The 14878-nt window shown below is 38.5% G+C and overlaps 2 protein-coding genes across 2 annotated transcripts; one reads left to right on the top strand and one right to left on the bottom strand.

Annotated features, from left to right (window-relative positions):
- Positions 1-648: 648 nt before the first annotated feature.
- On the bottom strand, positions 649-3642 carry LOC113537884 (uncharacterized). The gene is made up of 3 exons (XM_026932567.3): positions 3511-3642; positions 3381-3433; positions 649-3302 (listed from the first exon to the last, which is right to left on the bottom strand). The coding sequence occupies exons 1-3, from the start codon at positions 3519-3521 to the stop codon at positions 991-993; spliced, it is 2376 nt and encodes a 791-aa protein (XP_026788368.2). The 5' UTR covers positions 3522-3642; the 3' UTR covers positions 649-990.
- A 7542-nt stretch (positions 3643-11184) lies between these two features.
- On the top strand, positions 11185-14732 carry rpl22 (ribosomal protein L22). The gene is made up of 4 exons (XM_026932471.3): positions 11185-11293; positions 12004-12108; positions 12906-13030; positions 14545-14732. Exons 1-4 carry the CDS (start codon positions 11240-11242, stop codon positions 14687-14689), a joined length of 429 nt encoding a protein of 142 aa, XP_026788272.1. The 5' UTR covers positions 11185-11239; the 3' UTR covers positions 14690-14732.
- Positions 14733-14878: the final 146 nt, after the last annotated feature.

The raw sequence follows: 14878 nt of genomic DNA, 5'->3' as shown, positions 1-14878 counted from the left end.
GGCATAAGGAATAGTTACAGCTATGGCTTTTACTCGTCAAGTCAGACTTATCTGTTATCTGCATATAGGCATGCATCATAGACAACTCCAAAATATATAAAACATTCAATGAGTAGTAGTATTACTTGTTCATTTTACCACCTTTTTTTCCAGTTATATTTCCAAAGTGAGGCTATCATGTAAAAGCTATCCACTTGGCTCCTATGTAATTTTACACAAAACATTTTTTATCAGCGTGAGACAAAACAAAATCTAATATTAGGACCATGAAAACTCTCTGGAAAGCAAACAGGATGTTAAAAGGTCGCCACTGTGTTGTCTATATAAGTGTAAATATTCTGATACTTTTCCACCTAAATCCTAAACCATATATTTTGATGTGCACTCACAATCCTGGGAGTGTCATGAAATAAGTACAAATGGAGGTAGTACCATGTTCCATCTCTAAGGCTTTCTGGAGAGCTATTCAGAGGGGTTCCTTTTCAGAAAAGGAACCCAAGAAGCCTTAAGGATCCTTTTAACACCATAGTAGAGCCAGTTACTGAACCCATTATGGTAATGTAACATTATTTTATTTCAAACTGACACCCAACCATGTAGAAAAGTTTTTACTGATGGATTCTCCTTTTTAAAATAGGATATTGAACTTTGTCAGTAGCAGTATAACCACAGATGAACCAAGCTATAAAACAGATTTAAGAAAACATTTTTCATAAAGGCAATCTTTATTCATGACAGCAGTTAAATAAGTAGCTGCAGAGACAGGTCAACCTAGTAAGACACAGGAAAGTCTTGAGTTCCAAGGTCATTACATGCCCTGCACCACGTTAAGGAAATCCAACCTATTTCTGGGCAGAAGTCTCATTATATGTACTATTTGAATGTTTAATTTCAGTAGAATATGCTCCATGGTTTTCTTGTGAAACACCTTGATCATACTGCAAAACAAACTCTTGAGTAGAAATGGGCCTTTCATTTTTCCGTCACCATCTAGTCATAAGACAACTGGTAGTTACTATGATTGGAATCATATTCTTTCTGGGTAGGACTGAATGAACCCTTCCCAGACTGGAGTGGCCTGGTAAATGAAACTTTCTGGAAATTCAGCACTGGCCTGGAGCTTCTCAGGGCAAACTCTGAATCTGGTTGTGAAGGTCTATACCAACTTTCTGAAGACACGGGCCGACTTTCTGGACTACTAAGCAATGATGAAAAAGGCCTGAAGAATTGTTGAGAAGGCTTGACAAGGACAACTGACTGATTACTAGCCTGGTCTACAACATACCCACTATTCAATGGGTCAGAAACAGGCCTTGGCATAGCAAGTCCAACACTTCCTTGGGACACAAGTGAAGGGGCAGGACTGTGATAACCCTGGATTGGTTTAGATGTAGAATTTATTGTTTGGATAGGGTTATAATTGGTTAAATTGGCAGATTCTGGCTGTCCAGTTGATTGTCCAGTTTGTAGTTGGTTGTAGTTGCTGGATACAGATTGCCCAGCTGGGAGAGGCAGGCTTGACAAATACTCAAACAGGTTTTTAGGTTTGTATGGATGAGACTGAATAGATATTAAAGGTTGGGAATCAGGTTTTCGAGGGTGCTTACTTTGATCACTGTCCTGGAGAGGGGCAGAAACCAAGACAGAATGGTGCCAGGTTTGAAAGCCTTCTGAAGTTACAGCCTGGATATCGGGCAGCTGATTCCTCATTTGGTTTAGCTGCTCAGAATCCTGAACAGAATCCTTTTGAGAAAATGAAGTATTGAAACTCTTGGATGGTATTTGCATATACCTTGTTGGAAAAGATTTGTAGTTGGGTTGCTGTGGCTTAAACATAGAGTAAGAGCTCTGACCTTGCCTTGCTATGAAATATGGATTTTGGGACAAATTGGAACCGCTAGCAGTGGGCTGAGAATTTGAGGTATAGGTATTATCAGCTGAGCTATTTGCATTTCCTGACAGTGTAAAACCATCCTTTGAGTCACCTGAAGCCACTGCAGAGGAAGAAGAACCATAAACAACTTTGGTGAAATAAAGTCCAGCTTCATAGAAATGTTGCATGTAGTTGCTTTGCACTGTCTTTGCACTGCTAGAGGGCATGTACATCGAGGCACCTGTATTTACAAATGTGCCATAGACATACCCTGGTCTTGTATATACAGAGCCACTTAATGGTTCTACAGTAGAACTAGAGTCATGTACATCATCTTGGGAAAAACCTGCTAGCTGCTGGGCTATTTGCTGCATATAGGTAGTTTGAGCTGGCTTGAAGACACTGGACGATTTGTGTGTTGTGTCCACTGAGCTGTAGGCATTTCCCAGGTGTGTAAACCTAGTCTCTGTGGTTTTTGATTGGAGAGTTGATGGATTTTTACTTGCCAAATGAGGTTTGGGGGAAGCTATTGGCTTTTTAACAGTCTGAGGACACTGGCATCTGCTTTCATTTGGCACTTGAGGCTGGGAAGTAGGCCTTTGATAGATCATTCCTTGGCTATGCTCAAACGGCTTAGAGGTTTCAGTAGTAGGTAGGTCAACTGTCACCAATGGCTTAATGGATGTATCAGGTTCGTTACTACTCTGGGCTTTGTTGATAGTTTGTACAAGTTGGTAGTTACTCTCATTTGGCATAATAAATTTTATCATGGGGCCACTTGAGATCACCATGCTGCTTAGAGAGGGCTTATTTCTTGAATAATATGTAGCAGCCACAGAGTTATTAGCATCTCCCTGTTGTGTGGCATCATAACTAATCTGAGAGAACCCAGGCTTATAACCATTTTGGCCATTTGGTATAGACTTAGACATTGTTGTCACAGAACTGCTAATAGGAAGCTTATAGCTTGCAGAAGGCACAGTTCTAGAGGAGCTGTAGGCACCATGTGGTTTTAGAAGTCTATACACTGAGCCATATGATGCAATATGAGGAGTACTGGGATCATACTCAGCATTGTTGTTAGAAACTACAGGCTGCAAGTTTTGAACCAGATTAGAACCCCTGACTGAAGGGCTGGAGTTTAAAGAAGAGGCAAAAACTGGCGAGCTATAGGCGTCTCCCAATTGGATGATGTCATGCCTTGATCCCTGTGAGGCCACTCCAGAGAAAGAGAAAGTGCCATTGTAACTTGCAGCCTGGAAAGAAGGATCATTACTGCCACCTGTCGATACCATCTCAGAGCAAGGACCTTGACCCTTTACACCACTGCAAGAAACTTCCTGTGGTAGGCTTTCACTTGTCGCAGGAGTCCTTTCGGCCTCAGCTAAGTTTCCTATTTCTCTTCCATATTGGGAGCCAGAGCTGTAAACTGAGCCACAGCAAGGAGTTAATGTAATATATAGATTATGTTTTGTTAACAGACATTACAATTCTGTAATGAACTCACCAGTTTCAGCACTGATGTTCACAGCAAGATTCAGCAGGAGTAGCCAATAGACCCTACCAAACAAGCAAATAATTAAAAACTGTAACATTTACCTAGATTCCAAAATAAAGGAAACACACATTAGGCTCACCTCAAAGGCATGCTTGAGTCTACAGAAAACTTTAATCCAAACCTCAAACCTCAGAACCAAAAACCATCAACTTCTACCAACTTTGTGTAATAGGAATATTATACTGATACCAACAACTGCTCATTAGTGAATGCCTGGAACTTAGATTCAAAACACCTGCTAATTATGGGAGTCATTAATTAGCAGTAAGGTCTCACTTCTTTCCACACAGAATGGATTTGAATAGTCAAGTAATTAGAGGAGGATCCTATAATCTGCTCAGAAGCCTGAGTGGGAGTATTTTTTTAACTAGAAAAGTACCTTTAATTAGCCAAAATACTGGCATTGTTTCTTCTTACTGTAATAATGTTTTTGCCTCATGCCCAACGTTCTCATGATAGACTCATCCACAGTGACCCTGACCAAGATAAATCAGTTCCTGAAGATGAATGAATGGATATAATGTTATCTGAAGTATTTCACAAGCATTTTGTTACACAGCTAGCTTTCTAGCTAGCCTACTTTCCACAGACAGAGAAAACTGTCACCACTGAGCTTGCTAGCAACCTCAAACATGCCTTCACATAGTACACATATTTCATATGACTTGATTTTATGAAATTTGATAGGCAAGTTGCACAGTTGTGATGGTTTTGCGAACAAAATGCTACGTCAAAAACTAGCTATCTAGCTAGCTAGAAAATTAGCTCATTAGCTAGATTAGATTAGTGTAGAATTATATTTGCAAATCAGATTCTCATGTGAACAGCGTTAAGAGAAAAACTATGAATTGTCTTAAAAAGGATCGTGAGATATTCTGTTATCTTACTGATATTAAAAAAACATGGAACAACCATGGATAACTGAAATGTTCTGACCATCCATTTATAGTTATGGTTAATTGAGTCCTTTGGACAGAAATAGAGATATTGAAAACACACTTTATTCACATTATTGTGATATCAATGTTGAGAACCTCATATAGTAACACTAAATGAATGACACACCTCCAAAATTTTTGGCACCCGTGAAAGAAATTTTACTTTAACAGGCTGAACTACCTGGAATGTTTTCCAAAAGGTAGGCTGTGTATGTGCAGGATTTCTTTTTCTCAATCAGAATTTGTACCTCTGTGTACCCTATGCACACTACGATTCAGAGATATTCAGATATAAATAGTCTTTAGCTAAATTCCTAGAAGACAGCCATGGTGAGTCTCCAGGCAGTACAGTGAGTGGGATGGAGGACAGAGCCTTGAAAAATCTCATTTAAAGAAGTCACTGAAATGTAACCCAGTTCAGTGGCAAGCTTGTGGAACCATAACCACTGTACTATAACGTCCATCTCTCCAGATAGCATGGTAGATGAACTATAACAAAAGCATGTCAAAACATGTATGGAGTAACAGTGAACTTTAAGACATAATACACTTCACTGAAGCAGGCTGACATTTCCCTGAACTGCATAATTGAATGCGTGATTCCTACTGGTCAGAGGGTGTTGATTAATTTTCTATGACAGCAGCTTGGACAGCAATTCTGTCTGCAAAGTTTATAGCAATGCTTTTTCTAATATCTTATTGTTTCTTTATTAACAGCTAATTCACAAGTACTTGTATTGCAGATCCTCCACATAAATGAATTTAAGAAACATGTGTAATCATTTAATGGTGATATTTTCTGAGAGGAAAAGTTTATTTAGCATTTATGGAAGGAGGCTCCAGTAAAGCTGAGAGGTAAAGCTGTAACTTTAAGTTTTTCGACTTTGGGACACAGGACTTTCTGGTAAATAATCTACTTCAGAGTGATAACAGTAACTTTTACCCTGTTGTTGATTATTTTCCTATAACAACACACTCTGTCCTTTTTAATTCCTTACATATTATATGTCTTTGGACTGAAGATCACTGAGAAACTCATTGAGAAAATCAGTTTAGGCAGCGTTGGTTAACAGAATCCTGTTCTTCTCTGTAACTGTAAATTATTTAGAAATTAAATGGGCCAATATATAATATCACATAATCTAAATTAGTACAATTTTTAAGCTAACCTTATACCATTTCCTTTTAACTGTATTTTTAAAAAAATGTACATATTTATCTGTAAATCAAAATACATTGTCCTCTGAAACATTGTACATGAACACCATGTCTTGATACTTCGGAAATCTGTGCACGCTTTGTGCCCCCTCCTGGTGAGAAGTCTGGCCTGCATGCTGTTGAATACGATCCGTAGAGGATATAGAGTGCATGCAAATGAGTGCACTTCTCTGAGCATGGCCTTGAGCAGGAGAATAGCCTCCCAGGCCAATGTCTGAAGCATCTTTGCTGTTTGTAGAGATGAAGGAGAAGGCAAGAGCTGCATATGCACACTTCATTTCAACAGCAAGTCATATATACTGTATATTATGTTCATTTCAGAGAGTGGGTTTGATGGCACTCATAAGGAGGACCATTAAAACTGAAGGACCACTTCATTTAGCATTCATTTTCTTTCTGCTTTTCCTGGTGGGGGTCATGGTGGCAGCAGGCTGAGAGGGTCAGTCCAGACTACTCTATCCACAGCCTCGGCCACAGATCCCAGCTTCTCCTGGGGGATCCCCAGACACTCCCAGGTGAACTGAAAGATGTAATCTCTTTAGCAGATCCTGGGTTTGATACATCTCAAGCAGGAGCTGACCAGGAGGCATTCTCGTAAGGTGCCCGAACCACATCAACTGGCTCCACATAATTTGAATTTGAATTAATTTTTCAAAACTGCTAATGCCCAGAGATTACCCCCATTCAAATATGCTTATAAGTCTGCATAAAAATGAGCATCGTCCTTTATGAATATGATTATAAATATTCTGCAAAGACGTGTTGTCCCACAGTTTGTTTTTATAACTGCCTTCAACCTTTTTCATATCTTTTGAACAGCATCTCAGCTGAACCTCTTTTCAACCTTATCTTCTGTTCATTTTTTCATCAATGTTAAGATGGTAACAGTAACTCTACTTCATCACAACATGCTATCATTGAGTATTTTCCTATAACAGCACACCCCAAAGTGGTTTTTTTCCCCCCTCGTGCTTATTGTATTTCGTACAGGACTGGAACAATTTCAAAATAAACCAATATCAGTTTTTATATCACAAAATCTATTCACAACCTTAGATTGTCAAAGAGAACATTAAATGACATACAGCAACAGCACTACTAAATGATTCAATTATTTGGTTAGGGAAATGTCGAACATATTTTTAGGCCATACACACACACACACACACACACACATACATATAATTTTTTTTTAATGGATGTGCATGCCAAGGTATAAACCACAAACCATCAGCCAAAATGATTTATGTTGGATATGGTTGGATCCAGTAGAGGGTGGTGTAACACAGTCATTGCGTCATTGTGTAGTTCCACAAACTGTATATGCAGCACATATGGAAGAAACATTTTGTTCATTTATTTTTCAGTATGAGATCAATAAAAATTTTGGTCTGATTTAAGAAATTACATGTATAAAGACAGATTTCCAAACTGGGTTTCTTTTTTCAGCTATGTAATACACGTTCTGAGACAATGCCTTAAACTATTATTATTATTATTATTATTATTTTTGTCATTTCTACATAAGTTTAAACATTATTTGTACTAGTAAGAAATGAAAAAAAAAAAAAAAAGGATTTTTACAACTTTAAATATTATATTACCTAAGGTTCCTAACCTGACACAGGGGTAGGTATACTGTATAGGTATAAGTTGTAGGTATACTGTGTGTATACAATATCATTGCTCAAAAAAATTCACAGATACAATAAAACTGAAAACATTAATATGATGATTTTGGAACTGTGTATATACCCTGCATATTTCTGTGTTATATACACAACTATTCTAACATATCAATGCAATATATTAGCTGACAGAGAGAGTAATATAATATCTAATGTTACACTGCCAGTGGAAGTTACTTACTTCTTTCATATTTTGTTCCTCTGTAATAATTCTCATCAGTTTAGTTAATATTTACTCTCATCAGATGCTGAGAGAAAATATGTGAGGGGTGGTTTAACGGGAGAGTGTGAAGCACAACCTGAAAAGTCCAGCGTTTGATGCTATTTATATAATTTAACTGTAACTAGTCATTTTAAAAAGAGTTGAAACCATCTTAATTGTTCTACAGTCAGGAATATGAATCAGATCAGATCTCTGAATTCTCTGAAGTCCAACTAGACTTTTTGTCACTGAGACCCAGCAGGTACCAGCCTTGCTTAGTGAACACACAAATGGGACCAATCAAGCTTGGCATCTTTCCACTGAGGCTGGTTTTGATTGAGAGCTTCTGCTATAATTTCCATTCCTTCCATTCCTCAGAGTAAAGTATTAATTGCTAATTGAATCGGGATTGTGTGCTTACCATACATGTGCAGAAAATATTTTTTTATGCTTTTTTGACTGTATCCTTAAAACTTTTTTAATGAAACAATTTACATGTTACATTAGGGTCTAGTTTTTAATCATTTACAGGTCATTTATCAAAAATTTAATACAAACCTTTACACTTTATTATCCAGGAATGCATTTGAGTTACTGTATGTCAGTAAACTATTCAAAAAAAGTAAAAGTTTTCATCTCTCTTACTTTCTGGGTGAAAACATGACTTCTATTTTACAGCTTATCTCAAAAAATGTTCATTTAATACTCATATCCAGGACCTACAGTACATATTGAATCTAAACCTAATGTGCGGTTATCTTTATTAGCAAGCTCATCCGTGCTGACATGCTCTAGTTAATGTGTCTCATTAGGGTGTGAATTCACGTAAAACAAGCCACAGGAGACCAGAAATAGTCCTTAGAGGAATAAAAAAAAAAAAAGTAGAAATAATAGTCTATATTTATATCATTTATATCATATTTAAAAATATCAGCTTGATTGTTTCATCATTCATCTTAAAATGGGCATTTTGACCATTTTTGTTACTTGTAATAAAGAAGGAAAGTCAGTGAAAACAAACTTGCTATAAATGTCATCCAGTATGGGTGTACAAACCTTTGCACCCAGCTCTATACTGTGAATGCAAAGCGACAGCATTGTGTTTCCCTCCGTACACATGCAGTTCTGTTTTGTGGTAATTAGAGCTCAGGGGAGTCCATCTGTTCGCCTGCAGCATGTCTATCTACAGAAAATGCCAATCAGCAGTGCAATTCAGGAAACAAGCAGCTTTACATTAGGACATAGCAGTGAAGGTTGGTATGAAAATAAGGAAGAGCTGATCCAAGATCTGTTCTACTCTATGCTTCCAGAGATTTGGGATAATTATTATTATCCAGGGATTATTTTTTGTCTGTAGAGGTTTTTTCATGGGTGCCAATACTTTTAAAACTGCCATTTTGCAAGCAAAATTGCATTGCTTAAGAATATTCAACTACAGTATAGCTCATTCTCATATGGTTAAGCTCAAAAGATCATGTATTGCATGTTACTGATTTTAGAATATTAATTTTTGATTTTGATTACTATTAACTATTAATTAATTATTACTATTAATCACTTTCACTCAGCACAACTTAGATGAAGAGATTTTCTTCAGTAATCATGTTGACTTGTTAATTGGCTAGCTAATGTCCTATCTATCTAGCAAAAATAAAGTAGCTGTCATTAAAAGATGGAGTAACTAGCTATGTATAACCCAAGTCAAAAATAGAAAAATAAAAAAAAATTAAAAATAAGTACTGAATTGTTTATTTAAAATTTGAATCTGCCATTTTTTAAATGTTTACAGTCATATTGACTTGACATAACTGACTTTCACTGAGCTAATAAAGATTCTCTGTGAAGTTGTGTCGAATATGTTTGTTATACAGTATTTTATTTGCTTTTTTATCCCACAGAGTTCTTGAGTTATAAATTGCAATCAGTCAGAAGGTGCTCATTAATTTTCTATAACAGCAGCTCTGACTGTAAATCAGAGATTTGGACTGATTCACTTGTTTTAATATGTTGTTTCTATAGTAACATCATATACAGGGACTTGTATGGCAGATGCTCCACATAAACTGAATAAAAACATAGAAAATTTCTCCGAAGAGTCATTTATTTGACGTTTCTCCAATGTCAGTGCTTTGAACAGTAAAGCTGAAACTTCAACTCCTCATGGCAGATGGTTTTACGTCTTCTCGCTTATACGACAAGCTGTGTTATTTGTCTTAAGAGAGGTTATTATCTTTGCTATAATAAGAACTTACACAGGAATTTAAATAGCAGATGATCTACAGAATGTAAGTTCATCCTGGGAAAGTCTCCAAGACAGAAAACGTAAGATAAGAGGTACAAACTTCTCAAATTCCACTACATTAAGAATCAGAGTCAGAAGCACTCTATTGCCTGTGAGTTGAGCTTTGAGGTTTGGTGCCCATGTGCAACGTTAAACAGTACATCAAAACATACAGTGCAACAAATAACAACAGACAATGGAACAACCAAACAGTGCAGCAGGATCAGACAGTGCAGTAACCACAGATTATACATGACATCAAACAACAGACATTGCAATAGTGCTATGATTACACAAAGACCGGGCATGAGACAAAAGAGTGTGTGAATGTGTGTAACATACTGTGTGTGCAAACTGCAATGTGCAAAAAAGTTTGAGGTAGTTGGGTGGCTGCTGTGTTAAAACAGCTGTGCAGTGGGTAGTATTGCTGCCTCATAACTCCAGGGTCCCTGGTTCGATCCTGAGCCCGTGTTACTGTTTCAGATGTTCTCTGCTAGGCCATATGGGTATATGCCGGGTTCTCCAGTTTCCTCCCACCTCGCTCTCCAGTACGTGGATTGTTGACTCTTAATTGACCTTGAGTGTGTGTGTGACCTTGTGTCCTGTCCAGGGTGTATTCCTGCCTTGCACCCAGTATTCCTGGGATATAGACCCCAGACCCACTGCAACCCTGACCAAGATAAAGTGCTTACTAATGAATAAAGGTGTCTTTTTTCATAGCCAGTTGAATATTAAATAAAAATAATCATAATAAAATAGTATGTAATAATAAAACAGCAATAAAAAAAACAGATAATCAGATTATTAGTGTGCATGTAAATGTACTCCTTTATAGGCAAGCTGATGAGATTTCCCCCCTGTGCTCTCCCTGTAGGAGCAGTTCATGTTGTGGGGTGGTTGAGTAACTGAATAGTGTCTGAAACGTAGCGGTGGCGTGTGGTTCAGGAGGTGATGGACCCACAGCGTCTCTGCGATGGCGGCTTGGCAGTGACGTGGCTGCTTGCATGTTTGGGATCAGTGGCAATTTTCACTGCTCTTCTCTTAGCCCTGATGGAGTATAGATCCATGATTTTGGTGAGATTAATCTTGTAATTAAATATAATAAACAGTTAAAATGTACAAAGTCGTTCATTAATAAGTAAATCTTTTAATCTTTGGCAAATTGTTGTGGTATAAGAGGAATAAAACACTAATGAACTTCTGAGAACCTCTGCTTCATCACACCCTATCCTTGATTATTTCCTCAAACAGTGCAGCTCTGAATGATTTATTCCTTACATCTTTTGTACTGTGGAGCAAACTAAATAGATTTCATAAATATAAATATATATATTTTTTTATCTTTCTGACCATTTCTGTAAGCAAAAATGACTTCTGACAAATGAACACGAACCGACTAATTTCTCTCACGCACTCGATTACATTTCCTGGAGCTCCTCGATTAGATCTGTGATCGATTCACTGACAGGCGCTCAAAGCGCATGCGCGCCCTTCCTCCTCCCTTTCTGCCAAAAGAGTCCGCCATGGCTCCGCTTGTAAGTACGAATGGGTGCCTGAAAAGCGCCGAATATCTCGTGTCTCGTCCTGGTTTGGGGTCTGAAAATGTTACAGCTTGTATTCGAACCCCTCACCTTATATTCTACGTGATTAAATTCCGGTTACACACAAAACCTGCGGATTTATGAGCGTTTGTTTATAGTGGGTCTGAAACGAGGCCTAGGAAACCACGTTGTAGGTTGTAATGAAAGGCTGAAGCCAAAAATACATCATTATTCTCAGTCTAAGTGCACTAGATAGGGTGTTGAGTGATGGGATTTACATTATATATGTTGCATTGTTATGTTTAATAGAAAGTGGATTGGGATTGAGACAAGCTAAAGCCAGGCTAACGTGAATGTAAATGACATGCTGTCTAGTGATAGAGGTGTAGCTATGAATGTAGGATGGGAGCAAAAGTATGTTTATGTCCTTATATTTTGCTATATAACAATGCTATATAACAAATTATAAACTCTAAGAAATGTTTGAATGTTAAAAGCTTATGTTATATGCATGTGAGCCATTTTTCCATAGCTAACTGATCGGCTTATAAGCAAAACCTTGTATAACAAGAGCCAGGAATAGTTAGTTTCTTCCCAGTGCATTTCTGAGACTAATCCTACTGTTCCTCGGTTCCTCTGCCGTTTCTGGTGTGATCGTCCAAAGACACGGTCTGTTTAGTCACTCGGTCTGATTGTATTTACAGAAGAAGCCTGTAGTGAAGGGTGGCAAGAAGAAGAAGCAGGTCCTGAAGTTCACGCTGGACTGCACCCACCCTGTCGAGGATGGCATCATGGACGCTGCCAACTTTGTACGTATACAGGAAGATCTGTCATGTAACGTAAACAAATTTTATATTAGAGCCACATTCAGGCATGCACTCTGTGGAAGTTAGCAAAGAAATCCTGAAAAAAAAAAAAAGGTCTACCAGGACTGGTGCGATTTCTGGGATGTTGCAGGGAAACTCGAGCAGGTGAAGAGCACAGAAGTTCACAGGATATGTGACTTATGACCTAAAAAGTGTTAACTTCGAGAACATGGTGCTTCAAGGTTTCAAATTGCACCTTAGGCTTTTTAATTTTTTAAAAATCTTTCTTTAGGTTATACTTATACACAAGCACACATGAAGTTCACAGAAAGATATCAGATTAACCTGAAAATCCAGCTGTGTTAAAACAGCTGGTAGTATTGCTGCCTCATAACTCCAGGGTCCCTGGTTCGATCCGGAGCCCGGGTTACTGTTTCACATGTTCTCTGCTGGACCATGTGGGTATACTCCGGGATCTCCAGTTTACTGCCACCTCACAGAAACATTCCAGTAGGTGGAGTGTAGACTCTAAATTGACCGAGTGTGTGTGTGTGTAAGAGAGAGAGAGAATTGTTCCCTGCACCCAGTATTCCTGGGATATAGACCCCAGATCCACTGCAACCCTGACCATGATAAAGCGCTCACTGAAGATTAATGAATAAATTTTTTTTTTTTTTTTTCATCACCAATTGAATCATCTAATAAAAAATCAGATAATCAGATTATTGGTGTGCATGCAACCATTCTCATTTATAGGCAAGCAGATGAGATTTTTTTTGCCCATCCTGTTCTCCATGTAGGAGCAGTTCCTGCAGGAGCGCATCAAAGTGAATGGTAAAGCTGGGAACTTGGGCGGTGGCGTGGTGTCCATCGAAAGAAGCAAGAGCAAGATCACAGTGACCTCAGACATCCCCTTCTCTAAGAGGTTAGTTTGGGAGCTATGACTAAGAACTTCTTGCAAGCCTGCTGCACTTCTTATAGTCTTTTTGTTTTGCTTTTTGTAGTTGTCTGTAGGTGTGCAGAACCCAGAATTATGCCTCGACAAGTAAAAGGGAAGTTCAGTGCTATACAAATAAATAAAGTTTCCAAAAACGTTCTAGGTTTCACTGACTGAAGTCATCAAGCATCCGCCTTTTATTTCTTCTCAAGCAGTAATGAAAGTCAGCAGTGAGTTATACATGTTTAATTATAACTACAACAGCAGAAGACCACATCGGGTTCCACTTGTGTCAGCCAAGAACAGGAAACTGAGGCTACAGTTGGCACAGACTCACCCAAACATCTGGATAGAAAAAAAAATAAAATAAATAAAAACATCATCTGGTCTTTTTGCAGTCATCAGTTGTCCAGTTTCAGTAATCTCAGTTCCCTGTTCTTGGCTGCCAGGAGTGGAACCTGATGTGGTCTTCTGCTGTCGTAGCCCATCCACCTCAGGATTCAACGTGCCGTGCATTCTGAGATGCTTTTCTGCTCACCACGTTTGTAAAGAGTGTTTATAAGTTACCGGGGCCTTCCTGTCAACTCGCACCAGTTTGGCTGTTCTCCTCAGGAAACAGGAAGTTTGCGGTTGAGGTTTAGGGGCTTGTATGCGTGTCAGGTGTGATGCAGACATTGTAATCTGGTTAAAACCGTGACACCTTTGAATAGAAGTGTAAATGCATGTGATTAAAATCTGGTGAGGAGAGAATACAGATATGTGCAGTGTGAAACAGCCTCGCACGGACATGCTCAGGATTAAAGCAGTTTCAGGCTGCTGGTAAGTTTTAAGGTGTAATGCATAAGGCAATGCTGTTAGATTTCCATGTGTGCATTGTCTGTATCAGAGCGGCTGACGCCTACGGGTTAGGCATAGCATTTACGGTTTTTGACCCCTTGCTACAAATATGAGAGACCCCGACTACTACTTTTCAGCTTTTTCAGCTAAACAAGGAAGAACAGCAAATTCACTGAAAGGAAGTGGAATGTGGAAAAAGGTGTGCTTGCTTTTGATAGCTGTTACTGTGCCTTTATCTAGGTGAACTTTGACCTGGGAGTTCATGAGCCTCAGTTATTGTGAGGCTAGTGGGAGGGACTGTGGTGTCTTTAGTTCTTTCAAAGAAAATTTTACTGTTGCCTCGCTGTTTTCTTACTGTTTGGCGCACATCTGGAAGAAATACTAGCCATCTCATCCACTAGAGTTTTTGTGGTAAAATTCTTTTTGCGGTGAAAATTTTTCTCTGCCTGGTAGGATGTTCCTGTTAGCAGTGTTGGCAACTCCTGACACATTCGGCACTCTATTTGCAGCCTTTTTTTTTTTTTTTTTTTTTTTAAATATAAAAAAGTGTATACAATGATTGTGGTGTTAATTTCAGTGGTAATTAAGACTGTCGTGTTCATGTTGGATATGCATGTGGATTCATTACATTTCTGAGCCTGTTTGTCTCTCCTCTTGTTCCAAAGGTACTTGAAATATCTCACCAAAAAGTACCTGAAGAAGAACAACCTGCGAGACTGGCTGCGCGTCGTGGCAAACACCAAGGAAAGCTACGAGCTGCGCTACTTCCAGATCAACCAGGACGAGGAGGAGGAAGAGGACGAGGATTAAACCCATGCTGTTCTTTTGTAAAATTAATAAATTTTCAAAAGAATTGGACTCTGTCTTCATTTTGCATACTGAATGGTTGAATATGAAGATAAGTTGATTTCTGTGTGACGTGAATAATAGGAATTTTACTGAACAGGATTATGGGCAGTGTAAAGCGAGGGATCGTCTGGCTTTGGGGTTCTTGTGGCT

This window comes from Pangasianodon hypophthalmus, chromosome 20 (genome assembly GCF_027358585.1).
Source record: "Pangasianodon hypophthalmus isolate fPanHyp1 chromosome 20, fPanHyp1.pri, whole genome shotgun sequence".
In the NCBI taxonomy this organism is placed as follows: Eukaryota; Metazoa; Chordata; class Actinopteri; order Siluriformes; family Pangasiidae; genus Pangasianodon; species Pangasianodon hypophthalmus.
This window is presented reverse-complemented; position numbering and strand designations above follow the sequence as displayed.

What these genes read in the sequence shown, in the direction of transcription:
- LOC113537884 (XM_026932567.3), bottom strand. An exon ending in GAACATCAGTGCTGAAACTG is followed by an intron (nt 3,303 to 3,380) that starts GTGAGTTCATTA and finishes GCTGTGGCTCAG; the next exon opens with TTTACAGCTCTGGCTCCCAA.
- rpl22 (XM_026932471.3), top strand. Translation starts at nt 11,240, where the DNA reads ATGCGCGCCCTTCCTCCTCCCTTTCTGCCAAAAGAGTCCGCCATGGCT. An exon ending in TCATGGACGCTGCCAACTTT is followed by an intron (nt 12,109 to 12,905) that starts GTACGTATACAG and finishes TTCTCCATGTAG; the next exon opens with GAGCAGTTCCTGCAGGAGCG. An exon ending in GACATCCCCTTCTCTAAGAG is followed by an intron (nt 13,031 to 14,544) that starts GTTAGTTTGGGA and finishes CTTGTTCCAAAG; the next exon opens with GTACTTGAAATATCTCACCA.